The 21,135-nt window shown below is 33.6% G+C and overlaps 2 protein-coding genes across 2 annotated transcripts; one reads left to right on the top strand and one right to left on the bottom strand.

The window, feature by feature from the left end:
- The first annotated feature begins 7,477 nt into the window (after positions 1-7,477).
- Positions 7,478-8,138, top strand: LOC129942119 (RNA polymerase II transcriptional coactivator). The gene is made up of 2 exons (XM_056050931.1): positions 7,478-7,686; positions 7,747-8,138. Exons 1-2 carry the CDS (start codon positions 7,618-7,620, stop codon positions 8,041-8,043), a joined length of 366 nt encoding a protein of 121 aa, XP_055906906.1. The 5' UTR covers positions 7,478-7,617; the 3' UTR covers positions 8,044-8,138.
- Positions 8,129-9,013, bottom strand: LOC129942118 (transmembrane protein 222). The gene has a single exon (XM_056050930.1). It carries the CDS (start codon positions 8,876-8,878, stop codon positions 8,300-8,302), a length of 579 nt encoding a protein of 192 aa, XP_055906905.1. The 5' UTR covers positions 8,879-9,013; the 3' UTR covers positions 8,129-8,299.
- Positions 9,014-21,135: the final 12,122 nt, after the last annotated feature.

The following is a 21,135-nucleotide window of genomic DNA, read 5'->3' as shown; positions in this document are numbered from 1 at the left end:
AAACAAAAATTTATTAATGTATTAGTAAGAAAAAGAAAAAAACAAATAAGTGCTCGTGCAATAAAAGAAAACAAAAAACAAAACAAGAACAAACACTCAACACAAAAAGCATAACTGTTGACCTGTTGTGAGCCTTCCCTTCATTCCTTCCGGTGTTTTAAAAATTAAACAAACAAAAAACATAAAAATTTTAAACAAATCGGAACTAATATTGGAATCACACTCATTCAAGTACACTGAAAAAAAAATTAACAAAATGACTGTTTTTTTTTTTAAATAATTGAACAAATTTTTGTAACTTATTTTGTTATAAAATTGTAATTAGAGACCAAAAAAAAAACAAAAAAGATAAAAATCAGAAAACAAAAGCTAATAAGATAGTATTTATTTAATTTTGTATTGAATCCTTAACGTTAAATAAGATGCAAACAAAAAATCGTGTTCTAAACAGATAAAAAATTGTAAGTCCTTAAGAAAAATAAAACACAATTTTAACATTAAACATCTAAGCTGGGTAGTCGCATGTAAATCCTAAACAAATAAACAAAAACAAAAAACGGATATAAAATAATTAATTTTACAAATAAAACAAAAAATGCAACTATAAAATAAAACAATTATGTGTAAAATGTTTAACTCTTAAAAAATTATTATTAACAAAAATAGATATGCATAAATATATATATATATTATATACATACAAAAACAAACAACAAAAAAAAAACTAAATTATTCTATTAGTATTGTTTATAATCTACTTTTGTGTATTTAAAAAAAATTATATATTATTACCTGTTATACTTTGCGTTTTAGTCTTCGAATATATTATTATTTTTCTCGAATCCAACGCATTTAAGTTATTATTTAATTACTTTTTTTAAAATCATTATTATTGTATTACTTTTACCTTTGACGCATACAAAACAAAAATACAAAAAGAGAAAAATAATAAATGTTTAAATAATAAAATGTTTTATATGCATAATAATTACATCATTACAAACAAAAATAATACGCATACAAGTTCATTTTTATATAAGGAAAAGTGTAAATTAAATTTATAACGTAACAATAAAACAAATATATAAATGCATATATTTAAAATAAAACAAAAATTGAAAAAAAAATTAACAAAAAATGAAAAACTGACTGTAAAATGCTTTAGATTGGGAGTTTTATTGAATTTTCTTTTGTCAAAATGGAGTTCATCAACAAATAGTATCTGACCTACTGAAGATTTGTTCCCTGGATCTTATCCTTGAGTAAGTACAAATTTGAGGTCAGGGGCCTGATTATAAGGTTTCAATTCGACTAGCTTCGTATTCCTTATGAACGAATTCGCGGCGAAGAAAAAATAGTTTTTCCTATATTCCAGTGATTTGACTTTTTCTTCCCATATACCAATGATTTGACACTTTTGGTTTGACAGCTTTCCACAAAGTTCATATCGTTTTCATTGAATTTGTGAAGTTTGCAGTGATTTATTCAACAAACAATCGGCCCTATCGAGGTAACCGTCGGAGCGGAATTCTTTCTGATTTACTCCGAATCGGAGACATTTTGCTTTCAGCTGATCGGACATTCTCTCCGATAAAATTCAACGCATGCAATTTGCAATGTTTTGCAATTGTTATAGTTATGTAAGTACAAAATCTTTTCCAACACCATGTTGGTAGTTTCCCTCGGCAAAAAAATTGAGGCAAGCTGCTAATTTATATTCCGGAGTGACACAATCAGACCGATAAATTGTTTTGTATTTGTGTTAAATCTGCTCCAAAACAAAAGCAAACGCATTTCTATTCAGGCGAAAGTTTTTCTTGAATCTGGAAGAGAATCGTAGAATTATTGGAAGATAAGAATTAGATTAGAAGATAAGTTTACTTACGTCGCGTCAGATAGTTCATGTCTATTGCTTTTATTTCGCAATGTTCTCCTATTGTCCTTATTTTGCGCCCTTAACTCATTGGATTCAGCGTCCAAAAATAAACCAACACTATCCATTTCTTATTATTATTTCTTGTATAAGGTCATATAAAAAATAAAACTTATGTTTCAATAGTTTTTTTTTTTTCAATTTATTCTTTTTCTTTGACACTTCAAATGGAAACAAAAACATATGTTTGAAATAGGGAGGAGACTTTATTCGATTTAAAAATCGTTGCATCTAATTACATGTTTAAAAATACTAGCGCATTATAATTGAAAAAAAAATACTTTTTATAAGCAATAAATTACGTTCTGCCACCAATTTTCATGGTTTAAAACGCTTATTTCTAAAATATTATCGAAAATATATCGCATTTTCGATATATCGGTTAATTTACACATCTCTGTCTGAAATTTATATTCATCGCATTGCGTCGTCTCATGTCTGCAAACAATTTTTCGATGACAGCTACCTCAAAACGGAATTCAATCTCCGAAAAAGGATGTGTTGCGGAGAAAGTTCCACTCCAACGATTACCTCGATAGGGCTGAATGATATATATTTAATATTAATTAAACTTGTTTTAGCCCGATATTCAGGGCCAACGAGTGCTCCCGTTGCAATTCCCTTGTTTTTCTTCATAAACTCGAAGAGTGTCAAAAATTGATGTCGATTTGTTTGCTTGTTTTTATCGTTCCTTGAATGAATTTTAAAATTTTGTATTTCATTGTGGATTGTGAATAAATTATAAGAAAATTAAAATAGAGCTAACTCACATTTTTATATAATTACAATCAAGAAAGAATCCACGAAACCGAACACTCTTTCGCCTATGAGTCCGCCAAAAAAAAACGCTGTCGGATTTTAAATCGCCAACAGACATTATTCATTGTTCAAATTCAAATTTGGTAAACAATCGGCAGGTTATACAACATAAGGGACTTCTTTTGCTGTCAACTTCATTCTCTGAACGTACATTTTTAACAAGGTAACTAGTAAGTTTTTTAAGTGCCATGAATTTCAAATTCAGAACTTTACTTCACAAACCTCTAGTTTAAGTTCATAGTGCAAAACCTACCAAAAACATTATTGCCTACAAAACAATCCTCAGGCAAGTTACAAGTCCATGACGATTTGCATTTTGTATTATAGAGAAAGGTTACTTGTTTCTTATCCGAATTGATAAGGAACCCTTTTAAATTTATAAAAAATCATAGACTAATAAATTTCAGCTTTCAGTTAAATGGAAAAACATTATCAACTGTCATTTTGACAGAAGTAGATTTGACTTGATAGTCCGGGAGATTTTTCTTGACTAACTTTCCAATCAACTTTCCATTAAAGTTGCATTAATTGAAATGTCGTTTTTTATGCCGAACCAACGAGCTAAAAGCATATTAAATAAAAATGCGTTGGCTTTTGTTTTGAAGCAAATTAAACGCAAATGCAAAACAAATCGTCGTCTCCGAAAGGAGTTTCCACATCAAGAACCTGTATGAGGACTTTGGAGGAATATGTGTTTTTATCTGTTAAAAATAAAACTATTACAAGTACTCAATCGCAAATCTACTTATGTACTTACTTAAGGTGCGGCTATAGCCTAGGGTAGCCCTGGGCCTCAACCAACATGCTTCTTCAGCCAGCTCATTCCCTAGCAAGCTGTCTCCAATTTCGCACGCCAAGTTGGTTGAGGTCTTCACCCAACTGCGTGTGCCACCAGAGTCACGGTCTTCCTCTACTGCGCCTTCCATGGGGATTGAAGACCTTCCGGGCTGGAGCGTTGGTGTACATTCGCTCTACATGACCTAGCCATCTAAGCCGTTGGACTTTAATTCTGTTAACTAGGTTAGTGTCTCTGTATAGCCCGTACAGTTCGTCGTTATATCTTCTCCTCTACTCTCCATCTATGCAGACGGGACCAAAAATTACAAGTAGAATTTTTCTCTCGAAGCATCCTAAGATGCTCTCATCGTTCTTTTACAGGGTCCAGGCCTCAGCGCCATAAATGAGAACCGGAATGATGTGTGTCTTAAAGATGGTGATTTAAGATGCTCGAGATAAAACTTTACTACTCAATTGCATTCTAAGTCCAAAGAAGCACCGATTTGCAAGAGTTATTCTTCGTTTGATTTCAGCGCTGATATCGTTGACTGTGCTTATAGCGGTGTCTAGGTAGACAAAGTCCTCAACAACCTCAAAGTTATAGCTGTCCACTGTGCTGTGACGTTTTGTCCAAGTCGTCGTTGATCAATGTCCTTTTTTGATGACTTGCCTCATTGATCATTAAACCCATCTTTTTTGCTTAAGTCACAATGCTCACAAACGCTCCACTGGCATCACGCTTTGATCTTCCAATTATATCAATATCATCGGTGTATCCGAGTAATTGGATTTACCTTTGGAAGATTGGATTTACTAGAGTTGACAGCTGAGTTTTGCACAATCCTTTCCAGAACGATGTTGAAGAAGTCGCATGACATTGCATGGATCGCCTTGTTTAAAAACTTGTTTGACATCAAATGCATCGGTAAGATCTTTTCCGACCTCAATAGAGGAGCGTGGATTCTCCAACGCCATTCTGCACAAACAGATAAGTTTGACAGGGATGCCAAAACTAGACAGGGTTCTGTAGAGCTCCTCCCTTTAGATGCTGTCATACGGTGCTTAAAAATCAATAAAAAGATGGTGCATAATAATTTGAAGTTCCTGGTTTTTTTCCAAGATCTGCCGTAATGTGAATATTTGGTCAATGGTGGACTTTCCTGGTCTGAAGCCACACTGATAAGGACCTATCAGGTTGTTGACGAATGGGTTCAGACGTTCACATAATACGGCAGAGAGGATCTTATATGCAATGTTAAGGAGACTGATGTCTCTGTAGTTGGCGCAATTTAGAGGGTCTTCTTTCTTGTGTATTGGGCTGAGATTTCACTCATCGAGCATGCTTTCTTGCGACCATATTTTGCAGATGAGTTGGTGCATGCTCCCTACCAAGTCATCGCCTGCTGCATTGAATAATTAAGCAGCCATGCCGTCAGCTCCAGCATTATAGCCGTACCTTGGCTACAACGTAATCCGAGTCAATGTTGTCCCCTCGGAATGTTTGGACATCCTGTATACTGGAGAAGTGACGTGCGTCGATCGCAATGTTGTCAATCTGATTGACAGTTGATTGATCAGGAGATTTCCATGTCCCCTTGTGGATATTAAGATATTAATCGCAAATCATCGCATTTAAATGACATGCGTTGAATTTTGTCGGAGAGATTTTACGATCAGATCATCGGAGAAACATGTCCTCGAAGCAAAATCTATCCGATTCGTAGGAAATCGGAGAAATTTCTGATCCGACGGTAACCTTGATAGAATCGGTTGTTCTCGTCGGAAATATCTGTTCCTGTAGGTATCGCGAATCTTTCTTGAAACATTTTCCTTTGGATAAAGAGTACTTTCAACTATGTTCTGAAATTATCTTTGAATCATGAGCAGTTTTAAAGCCTCCAGGAATATTAAAATCCCTTGGAAATAGAAAGGAATGTCCTCTAGTAATAAATAATCCCAATTTTATTATTTTAATTCCTTTAAAGGAATAACGCTGAATAAAATTATGCATCTTCTGTAAATGCATAGAAAGTTGTGCATTCATTTTTCGATCAGTTTCGCCGATTGCAGAATTACCTTAAAGCCTGTTGTAAGTCTTTAAAACTGGAGGATAAAAATAGTACATCTAGTAACACTGTATAGTATCTATTGACAAATATGGTTTTATGAGGGATCAAATATAAAAACCATTATAGCATCCACATTTGTCAGTTATCATTTTAACAGATTGATTAGATTTTCAATATATCAATAAATCTTCTAGCAAACAACTATTACAAGACCTTGTGTTTCCAAAAGAAAACAAAATACTTTGATACAGAAGCTAGACGGCTACCAAATTGTATGAACTCGAAGGAATTTTGGAAGTTGGTGAACAATTTGAATGGTAAAACCTTTGAAATCCATCACAACTTGAGCCCCTTGCTTTTGGCATCCTATTTTAAAAATTTGCTAGACCCAATTCATGAAGGAAACAACTTTCATTTTGCACATCTTAGTATTTATGATGAAGTTTTGAACACAGATATAACCAGCACAGCAATACAAAAAAATGAAGGATGGAAAAGCGGCAGGCTCCAATGGGATACCAGCGGAATTTTTTAAGTATGGAACCGTTGAGTTAATAAGTAAACTTACTGCAGTTTACAACGACATGTTGGAAACAGGTATGATTCCCCAAGAATTTAGTTAATCAATCATGTTTAAGATCCACGAAAAAGGAAGCTGGTATGAGATGTCGAATTATCGAGGAATATCCTTTTCGTGTTATAAAATGTTTACATCTGCTCTGCAAACACGGCTCAATAAATTGATTGAAGAAAATAAGCTGTTGAAAGAATCTCAGGCAGACTTTAGATCCGGTTACTCAACAATCGATCATATCTCAATTCTGAAAAGCATTGCGGACTCATTTATAAGAAGAAGGATTTTAAGTTTGCATTTGACACGGTGAACAGGCAAGCTCTTTTCTATAAGCTCTTTGGTATGGGAATGTCATTAAAATTTGGAAGAGTCCTGCAAAGCCTGTATATGGATACTAATGCAGCATTTTGGAATGGTACAGAAAAGTTGGATTGGTTTGGAACTGAATCAGGCGTTAGACAAGGTTGTACGATGAGCTCAAGCCTATTCGCTCTATTTATCGAAGACTTAGTCGATTTCTTACCTGCTGGTATCGAACACGCGGGAGAATTAATTAAAGCACTCTTGTTTGTGGATGATATTGTGGTTCTCACGTCATCTCCAGAATCTCTGCAGCTCATGATAAACCGGATTTTTGAGTACTGTAAAATATGGAACCTAATAGTAAACATGAATAAGTCCAAGATCATGATTTTCAAGAACGAAGGAGGTAGAAACTGCCTTAATGAAAAATGGAAATACAATGATGAAAATATAGAGATTGTCAAAGACTTCAAATACCTTGGACTGATTTTGACAAAAAAATTTAAATATTTAAACGCATCTGAGAGAAAAGCTTACAAATGCAAAAGCCGCCATCAGCGCATCTTGGAGTAGGTGTTTTTCAAACAGAAATATCGCACACAGCCGTAAGTACACTTTTTTAAGTCAGTAGCAGAATCAATCTTATTCTATGCAGCAGCGAGTTTATATTTCTAAGATCACTAAAATTACTGTGTTCTTGGAAATATTAACAAAATGACTTATACAAATTTCTTTTGTCAAAACGCTGATAACAGATTTATGATTCTTTACTAGAAATGAAAGAAAAGAAATGCATAGTTGTAAGAATGAGTAGTTTATTATTTTTATATAATATCATTTTTCAGCTCTGTGAACCTGATTTAGAAAATTCATTTAGCGCCGTGCACATCCAACCCAATATATGGTCCATGTAAATGTTTCTTAATTCCGCCAAAACAAATGCCACTAACTTCACTTACTTTATTATGTCAGTTAACTCAGCTGTTTTGTTGGTACCCATGCTGCCTGCATTCGCGTCGTTTTTTCATTTCAATTCCATTTCGTTCTTTTGCGGCATTTCAAAGGAGCAACATAGCGGGAGCCGAAATAGATTTCTAATTTAATTTAAAGAATTGAACATTTTTAATTAATTTAACAATAAAATGCCAAAATCAAAGAAGAGCGGCAACGGCACCGATTCATCATACGATAGTGACTCGGGTCCAGATGATGTAAGTACGAAAATATTCCAAAAAATAACAAAATCCATTCAATAAATATTTTCCTCACAGATAACCCCACCGCCAAAAGCTAAGAAATCTAAAGCCGAACCGGCAACGGCGAAAGTAGAAACCAAAAAGTCAACAAACGAAGATTCATCAAACTCAACAGGGCCATGGACCCTCGAAGGGTTGCGCCAGGTAAGCGTCACAGAATTCCGAGGCCGCAAATACGTAGACATCCGAGAGTTCTACAATAAAGATGGCAAAACATTGCCTGGCAAGAAGGGTATCGCTCTGTCGCTCTCCCAGTGGCAAAAGTTGTTGGACGTCGCCGAAGAAGTCACTGCAGCTGTCCGAAATCAATGAACTGTGTAAATGAATATTTTCTTTATCTTTCGTTAAGTTTCTCTTTGTTAACTTCAATTGAAAAAATAAACAACAAATCGAATAGTTAAGATTAAGATTCTGTATTAATTTGTCATCGGGGGCTTTGCTATGCTAGATAATTAACCAGGTGTACTTGACACCCGTTTACAAATCTCTTATCAATCACCAACGACACCGATAATATTTATAAAGCTTATGAAAACTAGAAGTCTAGAAAGAAACGAAAATAATTGAACTACAAGTAGACGGATAGGATGACACACAGCGAGACGACAATCAGGAAAGGTAGGAAAGTCTTAACAAATCCCATGATTCCGACAAACTTTGCCCGGAAGAACACCCAGAACGAGAGTATGATCATGTTCCAATTGGTGCGGTTCTTGTATCTCATTCCAATGAGAGCTGCGGCAACATGCGAATGGCAATTGTCACAGAACAGGTTGTGCATCCGAGTTCCGTATAGTACTGACGCCTTGGACACTGCTTCGTCCCATTCGCACTGTCCTCCGACGACGTTGTCTAAACTTAGTTGCAGGTAGCGAGTGGGTCGTCCGAAAGCCATGTTGTCCTCGGAAACAAAATAAGAGCCAGCGAAATCGCGGATAACTCCATTGGACATGGCGATGCCCATGTGTCCGATGAATGGGAAGAACCATGTCAGAACTGGAATTGGAGTCCAAACAATGCAATAGGGATATCTGTCGGCTGCGAAGTTGATCGTGGTAAATTCTGGTGGCGGAGAGCCGTCGCTTGTTGGTGTAGACATTTTCCTTTTAGCACTCGGATGCGACACAGTACTGTTTCGATTTAACATGTAAAATTTGTGTTTTGAAATCAAATCAAAGGTATTGGATTTAGAAAGATTGCTGTATGTTGTTTAATCAGTTTATTTTTCAAGATAACAAATAAACATTTTTTTTCCTGAGAATTTGTCCAATTTGACGTTTTCAATTTCATGTTTCATTCTTGTTGAGCACAGGGTGATTACGATTAAAGGCATTTGTGTTAAATTAAATGTATGTTCTTTTTTTTATTCTTTAAATACGTATACCTATATTTTTCAGCAAAGAGAGACCCTACCACAATTTTAATCTCATTATAGATACTTTAAAAATAGAATTAAATAGGTATTCACCAAAACAGACCAAACGGTGAAATACTTTTTCCAACATTGTTTAAAACCCCACCAATATAAACATCAAAAGAAAGGTCTTTCAAATCTCTACCCACCTCTGCAAACCAAAAGCTTTTTTAAGCTCCAGCTTCCAAAATATTTGCGTATATTTTGAAAATTATTTGTTCACCATTTTTTGAAAAAATCGTGGGCTAACCCCTTGTCAAAAATAAATATTTTTTCCAACATTGTTTCCAACCCCACCGATATACACATCAAAGGAAACATCTTTCCAATCTCTACCCACCTCTGCAAACCAAAAGCTCTTTAAAGCTTTAGCTTAAAAATATTTGCGTATATTTTGAAAATTATTTGTTTACTATTTTTTCGGAAAAAAATCGTGGGCTAACCCCTTGTCAAGAAAAAATATTTTTTCCAACATTGTTTCCAACCTCACCGATATACACATCAAAAGAAAGGTCTTACAAATCTCTACCCACTTCTTCAAACCATAAGCTGTTTTAAGCTCTAGCTTCCAAAATATTTATGTATATTTTGAAAATTATTTGCTGTCCATTTTTCAAAAAAAATTGTGGGCTAACCCCTTGTCAAAAAAAAATATTTTTTTAAAACATTGTTTCCCACCCCACCGATATACACATCAAAAGAAAGGTCTTTCAAATCTCATCCCACTTCTGCAAACCAAGAGCATTTTTAAGCTCTAGCTTCCAAAATATTTGCGTATATTTTGAAAATTATTTTTTGACTATTTTTTCGAAAAAAATCGTGGGCTAACACCCCTTGTCAAAAAAAATATTTTTTCCAAAATTGTTTCCAACACCACCGATATACAAATCAAAAGAAAGGTCTTTCAAACCTCTACCCACCTTTGCAAAACCAAAAGCTTTTTTAAGCTCTAGCTTTCAAAATATTTGTAAATATTTTGAAAATTATTTGCTATTTATTTTTTTTATAAAAATCGTGGGCTAACCCCTTGTCAAGAAAAAATATTTTTTCCAACATTGTTTCCAACCTCATCGATATACACATCAAAAGAAAGGTCTTTCAAATCTCTACCCACTTCTTCAAACCATAAGCTGTTTTAAGCTCTAGCTTCCAAAATATTTATGTATATTTTGAAAATTATTTGCTGACCATTTTTTCGAAAAAAATCGTGGGCTAACCCCTTGTCAAAAAAAAATAGTTTTTCCAACATTGTTTCCCACCCCACCGAAATACACATCAAAAGAAAGGTCTTTCAAATCTCTACCCACCTCTGAAAACCAAAAGCTCTAAATTTCAAAATATTTGCGTATCGAAAAAAATCGTGGGCTAACCCCTTGTCAAAAAAAAATAGTTTTTCCAACATTGTTTCCCACCCCACCGATATACACATCAAAAGAAAGGTTTTTCAAATCTCTACCCACTTCTGCAAACAAAAGGTTTTTTAAGCTCTAGCTTCCAAAATATTTGAGTATCGTATGAGAAATATTTGCTAACCATTTTTTCAAAAAAAATCTAGATTGAAAGATCTAGCTTCCAAGATATTAGCGTATTTTTGAAAATTATTTGCTGACCATTTTTTCGAAAAAAATCGTGGGCTAACCTCTTGTCAAAAAAAAATAGTTTTTCCAACATTGTTTCCCACCTCACCGATATACACATCAAAAGAAAGGTCTTTCAAATCTCTACCTACCTCTGCAAACCAAAAGCTTTTTTAAGCTCTAGCTTCAAAAATATTTGAGTATATTTTGAAAATTATTTTCTGACCTTGTCAAAAAAAATATTTTTTCCAACATTTTTTAACACCCCACCGATACACACATCGAAAGAAAGGTCTTTCAAATCTCTACCCACCTCTGCAAACCAAAAGCTCTTGTAAGCTATAACTTTCAAAATATTTGTTAATATTTTGAAAATTATTTGTTTAGCATTTTTACCAAAAATATCGTGGGCTAACCCCTTGTCAAAAAAAAAATAGTTTTTCCAACATTGTTTCTTGTCAAAAAAAATAGTTTTTCCAACATTGTTTAACACCCCACCGATACACACATCGAAAGAAAGGTCTTTCAAATCTCTACCCACTTCTTCAAACCAAAAGCTTTTTTAAGCTATAGCTTCCAAAATATTTGTGTATATTTTGAAAACTATTTGCTGACCATTTTTTCGAAAAAAATCTAGATTGAAAGATCTAGCTTCCAAGATATTTGCGCATTTTTGAAATTTATTTGCTGACCATTTTTTCGAAAAAAATCTAGATTGAAAAATATAGCTTCCAAGATATTTGTGTATTTTTGAAATTTAATTGCTGACCATTTTTTCGAAAAAAATCGTGGGCTAACCCCTTGTCAAAAAAAAATAGTTTTTCCAAAATTGTTTCCCACCCCACCGATATACACATCAAAGGAAAGGTCTTTCAAATCTCTACCCACCTCTCCAAACCAAAAACTTTTTTAAGCTCTAGCTTCCAAGATATTTGTGTATTTTTGAAATTTATTTGCTGACCATTTTTTCGAAAAAAATCGTGGGCTAACCCCTTGTCAAAAAAAAATTGTTTTTCCAACATTGTTTCCCACCCCACCGATACACACATCGAAAGAAAGGTCTTTTAAATCTCTACCCACCTCTGCAAACCAAAAGCTTTTTTAAGCTCTAGCTTCCAAAATTTTTGCGTATATTTTGAAAATTATTTGCTTACTATTTTTTCGGAAAAAAATGTGGGCTCCCTTGTCAAAAAAAAATATTTTTTCCAACATTGTTTCCAACCTTACCGATATACACATCAAAAGAAAGGTCTTTCAAATCTCTACCCACCTTTTTCTTTTGCAAACAAAAAGCTTTTTTAAGCTCTAACTTCAAAAATATTCGAGTATATTTTGAAAATTAAACAAAAAGCTTTTTTAAGCTCTAACTTCAAAAATATTCGAGTATATTTTGAAAATTAAACAAAAAGCTTTTTTAAGCTCTAACTTCAAAAATATTCGAGTATATTTTGAAAATTATTTTCTGACCATTTTTTCGAAAAAAATCGTGGGCTAACCCCTTGTCAAAAAAAAAAGTTTTTCCAACATTGTATAACACCCCACCGATACACACATCGAAAGAAAGGTCTTTCAAATCTCTACCCACCACTGCAAACCAAAAGCTCTTTTAAGCTATAACTTTCAAAATATTTGTTAATATTTTGAAAATTATTTTTTTACCATTTTTTCCAAAAATATCGTGGGCTAACCCCTTGTCAAAAAAAAATAGTTTTTCCAAAATTGTTTCCCACCCCACCGATATATACATCGAAAGAAAGGTCTTTTAAATCTCTACCCACCTCTGCAAACCAAAAGCTTTTTTAAGCTCTAGCTTCCAAAATATTTGAGTATATTTTGAAAATTATTTTCTGACCATTTTTTCGAAAAAAATCGTGGGCTAACCCCTTGTAAAAAAAATAGTTTTTCCAACATTGTTTAACACCCCACCGATATATACATCAAAAGAAAGGTCTTTCAAACCTCTACCCACCCCTGCAACCCAAAAGCTTTTTAAAGCTCTAGCTTTCAAAATATTTGTAAATATTTTGAAAATTATTTTCTGTTTATTTTTTTTTCGAAAAAAAATCGTGGGCTAACCCCTTGTCAAAAAAAATAGTTTTTCCAACATTGTTTCTCACCCCACCGATATACACATCAAAAGAAAGGTCTTTCAAATCTCTGTCCACCTCTGCAAACCAAAAGCTTTTTTAAGCTCTAGCTTCCAAGATATTTGCGTATTTTTGAAAATTATTTGCTGACCATTTTTTCGAAAAAAATCGTGGGCTAACCCTTTGTCAAAAAAAAAATAGTTTTTCCAACATTGTTTCCCACCCCACCGATATACACATCAAAAGAAAGGTCTTTCAAATCTCTACCCACCTCTTCAAACCGAAAGCTTTTTTAAGCTCTAGCTTTTTTTGCTGACCATTTTTTCGAAAAAAATCGTGGGCTAACCCCTTGTCAAAAAAAAAATATTTTTTCCAACATTGTTTCCCACCCCACCGATATATACATCAAAAGAAAGGTCTTTCAAACCTCTACCCACCCCTGCATCCCAAAAGCTTTTTAAAGCTCTAGCTTTCAAAATATTTGTAAATATTTTGAAAATTATTTTCTGTTTATTTTTTTTCGAAAAAAAATCGTGGGCTAACCCCTTGTCAAAAAAAAATAGTTTTTCCAACATTGTTTCTCACCCCACCGATATACACATCAAAAGAAAGGTCTTTCAAATCTCTGCCCACCTCTGCAAACCAAAAGCTTTTTTAAGCTCTAGCTTCCAAGATATTTGCGTATTTTTGAAAATTATTTGCTGACCATTTTTTCGAAAAAAATCGTGGGCCCCCTTGTCAAAAAAAAATATTTTTTCCAACATTGTTTCCAACCCCACCGATATATACATCAAAAGAAAGGTCTTTCAAATCTCTACCCACCTCTGCAAACCAAAAGCTCTTTTTCAAACCTCTACCCACCCCTGCAAACCAAAAGCATTTCTAAGTTCTAGCTTCCAAGATATTTGTAAATATTTTGAAAATTATTTTCTGTTTATTTTTTTTTTTCGAAAAAAAATCGTGGGCTAACCCCTTGTCAAAAAAAAATAGTTTTTCCAAAATTGTTTCCCACCCCACCGATATACACATCAAAGGAAAGGTCTTTCAAATCTCTACCCACCTCTCCAAACCAAAAACTTTTTTAAGCTCTAGCTTTCAAGATATTTGTGTATTTTTGAAATTTATTTGCTGACCATTTTTTCGAAAAAAATCGTGGGCTAACCCCTTGTCAAAAAAAAAATAGTTTTTCCAAAATTGTTTCCCACCCCACCGATATACACATCAAAGGAAAGGTCTTTCAAATCTCTACCCACCTCTCCAAACCAAAAACTTTTTTAAGCTCTAGCTTCCAAGATATTTGTGTATTTTTGAAATTTATTTGCTTGCCATTTTTTCGAAAAAAATCGTGGGCTAACCCCTTGTCAAAAAAAAATAGTTTTTCCAACATTGTTTAACACCCCACCGATACACACATCGAAAGAAAGGTCTTTTAAATCTCTACCCACCTCTGCAAACCGAAAGCTTTTTTAAGCTCTAGCTTTTTTTGCTGACCATTTTTTCGAAAAAAATCGTGGGCTAACCCCTTGTCAAAAAAAAATATTTTTTCCAACATTGTTTCCAACCCCACCGATATATACATCAAAAGAAAGGTCTTTCAAACCTCTACCCACCCCTGCAACCCAAAAGCTTTTTTAAGCTCTAGCTTTCAAAATATTTGTAAATATTTTGAAAATTATTTTCTGTTTATTTTATTTTCGAAAAAAAATCGTGGGCTAACCCATTGTCAAAAAAAAAATGGTTTTTCCAACATTGTTTCTCACCCCACCGATATACACATCAAAAGAAAGGTCTTTCAAATCTCTGCCCACCTCTGCAAACCAAAAGGTTTTTTAAGCTCTAGCTTCCAAGATATTTGCGTATTTTTGAAAATTATTTGCTGACCATTTTTTCGAAAAAAATCGTGGGCTAACCCCTTGTCAAAAAAAAATAGTTTTTCCAACATTGTTTCCCACCCCACCGATATACACATCAAAAGAAAGGTCTTTCAAATCTCTACCCACCTCTGCAAACCGAAAGCTTTTTTAAGCTCTAGCTTTTTTTGCTGACCATTTTTTCGAAAAAAATCGTGGGCTAACCCCTTGTCAAAAAAAAATATTTTTTCCAAACTTGTTTCCAACCCCACCGATATATACATCAAAAGAAAGGTCTTTCAAATCTCTACCCACCTCTGCAAACCATAAAGCTCTTTTAAGCTCTAGCTTCCAAGATATTTGTAAATATTTTGAAAATTATTTTCTGTTTATTTTATTTTCGAAAAAAAATCGTGGGCTAACCCATTGTCAAAAAAAAATAGTTTTTCCAACATTGTTTCTCACCCCACCGATATACACATCAAAAGAAAGGTCTTTCAAATCTCTGCCCACCTCTGCAAACCAAAAGGTTTTTTAAGCTCTAGCTTCCAAGATATTTGCGTATTTTTGAAAATTATTTGCTGACCATTTTTTCGAAAAAAATCGTGGGCTAACCCCTTGTCAAAAAAAAATAGTTTTTCCAACATTGTTTCCCACCCCACCGATATACACATCAAAAGAAAGGTCTTTCAAACCTCTACCCACCCCTGCAAACCAAAAGCTTTTTTAAGCTCTAGCTTTCAAAATATTTGTAAATATTTTGAAAATTATTTTCTGTTTATTTTATTTTCGAAAAAAAATCGTGGGCTAACCCCTTGTCAAAAAAAAATAGTTTTTCCAACATTGTTTCTCACCCCACCGATATACACATCAAAAGAAAGGTCTTTCAAATCTCTGCCCACCTCTGCAAACCAAAAGCTTTTTTAAGCTCTAGCTTCCAAGATATTTGCGTATTTTTGAAAATTATTTGCTGACCATTTTTTCGAAAAAAATCGTGGGCTAACCCCTTGTCAAAAAAAAATAGTTTTTCCAACATTGTTTCCCACCCCACCGATATACACATCAAAAGAAAGGTCTTTCAAATTTCTACCCACCTCTGCAAACCGAAAGCTTTTTTAAGCTCTAGCTTTTTTTGCTGACCATTTGTTCGAAAAAAATCGTGGGCTAACCCCTTGTCAAAAAAAAATATTTTTTCCAACATTGTTTCCAACCCCACCGATATATACATCAAAAGAAAGGTCTTTCAAATCTCTACCCACCTCTGCAAACCAAAAGCTTTTTTTCAAACCTCTACCCACCCCTGCAAACCAAAAGCTTTTTTAAGCTCTAGCTTTCAAAATATTTGTAAATATTTTGAAAATTATTTTCTGTTTATTTTTTTTTTTCGAAAAAAAATCGTGGGCTAACCCCTTGTCAAAAAAAAATAGTTTTTCCAACATTGTTTCCCACCCCACCGATATACACATCAAAGGAAAGGTCTTTCAAATCTCTACCCACCTCTCCAAACCAAAAACTTTTTTAAGCTCTAGCTTCCAAGATATTTGTGTATTTTTGAAATTTATTTGCTGACCATTTTTTCGAAAAAAAATCGTGGGTTAATCCCTTGTCAAAAAAAAAATAGTTTTTCCAAAATTGTTTCCCACCCCACCGATATACACATCAAAGGAAAGGTCTTTCAAATCTCTACCCACCTCTCCAAACCAAAAACTTTTTTAAGCTCTAGCTTCCAAGATATTTGTGTATTTTTGAAATTTATTTGCTGACCATTTTTTCGAAAAAAATCGTGGGCTAACCCCTTGTCAAAAAAAAATTGTTTTTCCAACATTGTTTCCCACCCCACCGATATACACATCAAAAGAAAGGTCTTTCAAATCTCTGCCCACCCCTGCAACCCAAAAGCTTTTTTAAGCTCTAGCTTTCAAAATATTTGTAAATATTTTGAAAATTATTTTCTGTTTATTTTTTTTTTTCGAAAAAAAATCGTGGGCTAACCCCTTGTCAAAAAAAAATTGTTTTTCCAACATTGTTTCCCAAACCACCGATATACACATCAAAAGAAAGGTCTTTCAAATCTCTACCCACCTCTGCAAACCAAAAGCTTTTTTAAGCTCTAGCTTCCAAGATATTTGCGTATTTTTGAAATTTATTTGCTGACCATTTTTTCGGAAAAAATCGTATGCTAACCCCTTGTCAAAAAAAAATAGTTTTTAAAACATTGTTTAACACCCCACCGATACACACATCGAAAGAAAGGTCTTTCAAATCTCAACGCACCTCTGCACACCAAAAGCTCTTTTAAGCTCTAGCTTTCAAAATATTTGTGAATATCCAAGATATCTGCGTATTTTTGAAAATTATTTGCTGACCATTTTTTCGAAAAAAATCGTGGGCTAACCCCTTGTCAAAAAAAAATAGTTTTTCCAACATTGTTTCCCACCCCACCGATATACACATCAAAAGAAAGGTCTTTCAAATTTCTACCCACCTCTGCAAACCAAAAGCTCTTTTAAGCTATAACTTTCAAAATATTTGTTAATATTTTGAAAATTATTTTTTTACCATTTTTTCCAAAAATATCGTGGGCTAACCCCTTGTCAAAAAAAAATAGTTTTTCCAACATTGTTTCCCACCCCACCGATATACACATCAAAAGAAAGGTCTTTCAAATCTCTACCCACCTCTGCAAACCAAAAGCTTTTTTTCAAACCTCTACCCACCCCTGCAAACCAAAAGCTTTTTTAAGCTCTAGCTTTCAAAATATTTGTAAATATTTTGAAAATTATTTTCTGTTTATTTTTTTTTTTTCGAAAAAAAATCGTGGGCTAACCCCTTGTCAAAAAAAAATAGTTTTTCCAAAATTGTTTCCCACCCCACCGATATACACATCAAAGGAAAGGTCTTTCAAATCTCTACCCACCTCTCCAAACCAAAAACTTTTTTAAGCTCTAGCTTCCAAGATATTTGTATATTTTTGAAATTTATTTGCTGACCATTTTTTCGAAAAAAAATCGTGGGCTAACCCCTTGTCAAAAAAAAAATAGTTTTTCCAAAATTGTTTCCCACCCCACCGATATACACATCAAAGGAAAGGTCTTTCAAATCTCTACCCACCTCTCCAAACCAAAAACTTTTTTAAGCTCTAGCTTCCAAGATATTTGTGTATTTTTGAAATTTATTTGCTGACCATTTTTTCGAAAAAAATCGTGGGCTAACCCCTTGTCAAAAAAAAATTGTTTTTCCAACATTGTTTCCCACCCCACCGATATACACATCAAAAGAAAGGTCTTTCAAATCTCTGCCCACCCCTGCAACCCAAAAGCTTTTTTAAGCTCTAGCTTTCAAAATATTTGTAAATATTTTGAAAATTATTTTCTGTTTATTTTTTTTTTTCGAAAAAAAATCGTGGGCTAACCCCTTGTCAAAAAGAAATTGTTTTTCCAACATTGTTTCCCAAACCACCGATATACACATCAAAAGAAAGGTCTTTCAAATCTCTACCCACCTCTGCAAACCAAAAGCTTTTTTAAGCTCTAGCTTCCAAGATATTTGCGTATTTTTGAAATTTATTTGCTGACCATTTTTTCGGAAAAAATCGTATGCTAACCCCTTGTCAAAAAAAAATAGTTTTTAAAACATTGTTTAACACCCCACCGATACACACATCGAAAGAAAGGTCTTTCAAATCTCAACGCACCTCTGCACACCAAAAGCTCTTTTAAGCTCTAGCTTTCAAAATATTTGTGAATATCCAAGATATCTGCGTATTTTTGAAAATTATTTGCTGACCATTTTTGTCGAAAAAAATCGTGGGCTAACCCCTTGTCAAAAAAAAATAGTTTTTCCAACATTGTTTCCCACCCCACCGATATACACATCAAAAGAAAGGTCTTTCAAATTTCTACCCACCTCTGCAAACCAAAAGCTCTTTTAAGCTATAACTTTCAAAATATTTGTTAATATTTTGAAAATTATTTTTTTACCATTTTTTCCAAAAATATCGTGGGCTAACCCCTTGTCAAAAAAAAATAGTTTTTCCAACATTGTTTCCCACCCCACCGATATATACATCAAAAGAAAGGTCTTTCAAATATCTATCCACTTCTGCAAACTAAAAGCTTGTTTAAGCTCTTGCTTCCAAAATATTTGTGTATATTTTGAAAATTATTTGCTTGCCATTTTTTCGAAAAATATCGTGGCCTAACCCCTTGTCAAAAAAAAATATTTTTTCCAACATTGTTTCCAACCCCACCGATATACACATCAAAAGAAAGGTCTTTCAAATTTCTACCCACCTCTGCAAACCAAAAGCTTTTTTAAGCTCTAGCTTCCAAAATATTTTGGTATATTTTTAAAATTATTTGCTGACCATTTTTTTAGAAAAAAATCGTGGGCTAACCCCTTGAAAAAAAAAAAAATTTCAAACATTGTTTCCAATCCCACCTATATACACATCAAAAGAAAGGTCTTTCAAATCTCTACCCACTTCTGCAACCAAAAGCTTTTTTAAGCTCTAGCTTCCAAGATATTTGCTTATTTTTTTATATTATTTGCTGACCATTTTTTCGAAAAAAATCGTGGGCTAACCCCTTGTCAAAAAAAATAGTTTGTCCAACATTGTTAAACACCCCACCGAAACACACATCAAAAGAAAGGTCTTTTAAATCTCTACCCAACTCTGCAAACCAAAAGCTTTTTTAAGCTCTAGCTTCCAAGATATTTGCGTTTTTTTTTTAAATTATTTGCTGACCATTTTTTCGAAAAAAATCGTGGGCTTACCCCTTGTCAAAAAAAAAATATTTTTTCCAGCATTGTTTCCCACCCCACCGATATATACATCAAAAGAAAGGTCTTTCAAATATCTATCCACTTCTGCAAACCAAAAGCTTGTTTAAGCTCTTGCTTCCAAAATATTTGTGTATATTTTGAAAATTATTTGCTTGCCATTTTTTCGAAAAATATCGTGGCCTAACCCCTTGTCAAAAAAAATAGTTTTTCCAACATTGTTTCCCACCCCACCGATATATACATCAAAAGAAAGGTCTTTCAAATATCTATCCACTTCTGCAAACTAAAAGCTTGTTTAAGCTCTTGCTTCCAAAATATTTGTGTATATTTTGAAAATTATTTGCTTGCCATTTTTTCGAAAAATATCGTGGCCTAACCCCTTGTCAAAAAAAATATTTTTTCCAACATTGTTTCCAACCCCACCGATGTACACATCTAAAGAGAGGTCTTTCAAATCTCTGAACACCTCTGCAAACCAAAAGCTTCTTTAAGCTATAGCTTCCAAAATATTTGTGCATATTTTGAAAATTATTTGCTGACCATTTTTTCGAAAAAAATCTAGATTGAAAGATCTAGCTTCCAAGATATTTGCGTATTTTTGAAAATTATTTGCTGACCATTTTTTCGAAAAAAATCGTGGGCTAACCCCTTGTCAAAAAAAAATATTTTTTCCAACATTGTTTCCCACCCCACCGATATATACATCAAAAGAAAGGACTTTCAAATATCTATCCACTTCTGCAAACTAAAAGCTTGTTTAAGCTCTTGCTTCCAAAATATTTGTGTATATTTTGAAAATTATTTGCTTGCCATTTTTTCGAAAAATATCGTGGCCTAACCCCTTGTCAAAAAAAAATATTTTTTCCAACATTGTTTCCAACCCCACCGATATACACATCAAAAGAAAGGTCTTTCAAATTTCTACCCACCTCTGCAAACCAAAAGCTTTTTTAAGCTGTAGCTTCCAAGCTATTTGTGTATTTTTGAAATTCATTTGCTGACCATTTTTTCGAAAAAAATCGTGGGCTAACCCCTTGTCAAAAAAAAATTGTTTTTCCAACATTGTTTCCAACCCCACCGATATATACATCAAAAGAAAGGTCTTTCAAATCTCTGAACACCTCTGCAAACCAAAAGCTTTTTTAAGCTCTAGCTTCCAAAATATTTGCGTATATTTTTAAAATTATTTGCTGACCATTTTTTTGAAAAAATCGTGAGCTAACCCCTTGTCAAAAAAAATAGTTTTTCCAACATTGTTTCCCACCCCACCGATATACACATAAAAAAAAGTCTTTCAAACCTCTACCCACCCCTGCAAACCAAAAGCTTTTTTAAGCTCTAGCTTTCAAAATATTTGTCAATATTTTGAAAATTATTTTCTGTTTATTTTTTTTTTTTGAAAAAAAATCGTGGGCTAACCCCTTGTCAAAAAAAAATAGTTTTTCCAACATTGTTTCCCACCCCACCGATATACACATCAAAAGAAAGGTCTTTCAAATCTCTGCCCACCTCTGCAAACCAAAAGCTTTTTTAAGCTCTAGATTCCAAGATGTTTGCGTATTTTTGAAAATTATTTGCTGACCATTTTTTCGAAATATATATGAGGGCTAACCCCTTGTCAAAAAAAAATATTTTTTCCAACATTGTTTCCAACCCCACCGATATACACATCAAAAGAAAGGTCTTTCAAA

This window comes from Eupeodes corollae, chromosome 1 (genome assembly GCF_945859685.1).
Source record: "Eupeodes corollae chromosome 1, idEupCoro1.1, whole genome shotgun sequence".
Classification (NCBI taxonomy): domain Eukaryota; kingdom Metazoa; phylum Arthropoda; class Insecta; order Diptera; family Syrphidae; genus Eupeodes; species Eupeodes corollae.
This window is presented reverse-complemented; position numbering and strand designations above follow the sequence as displayed.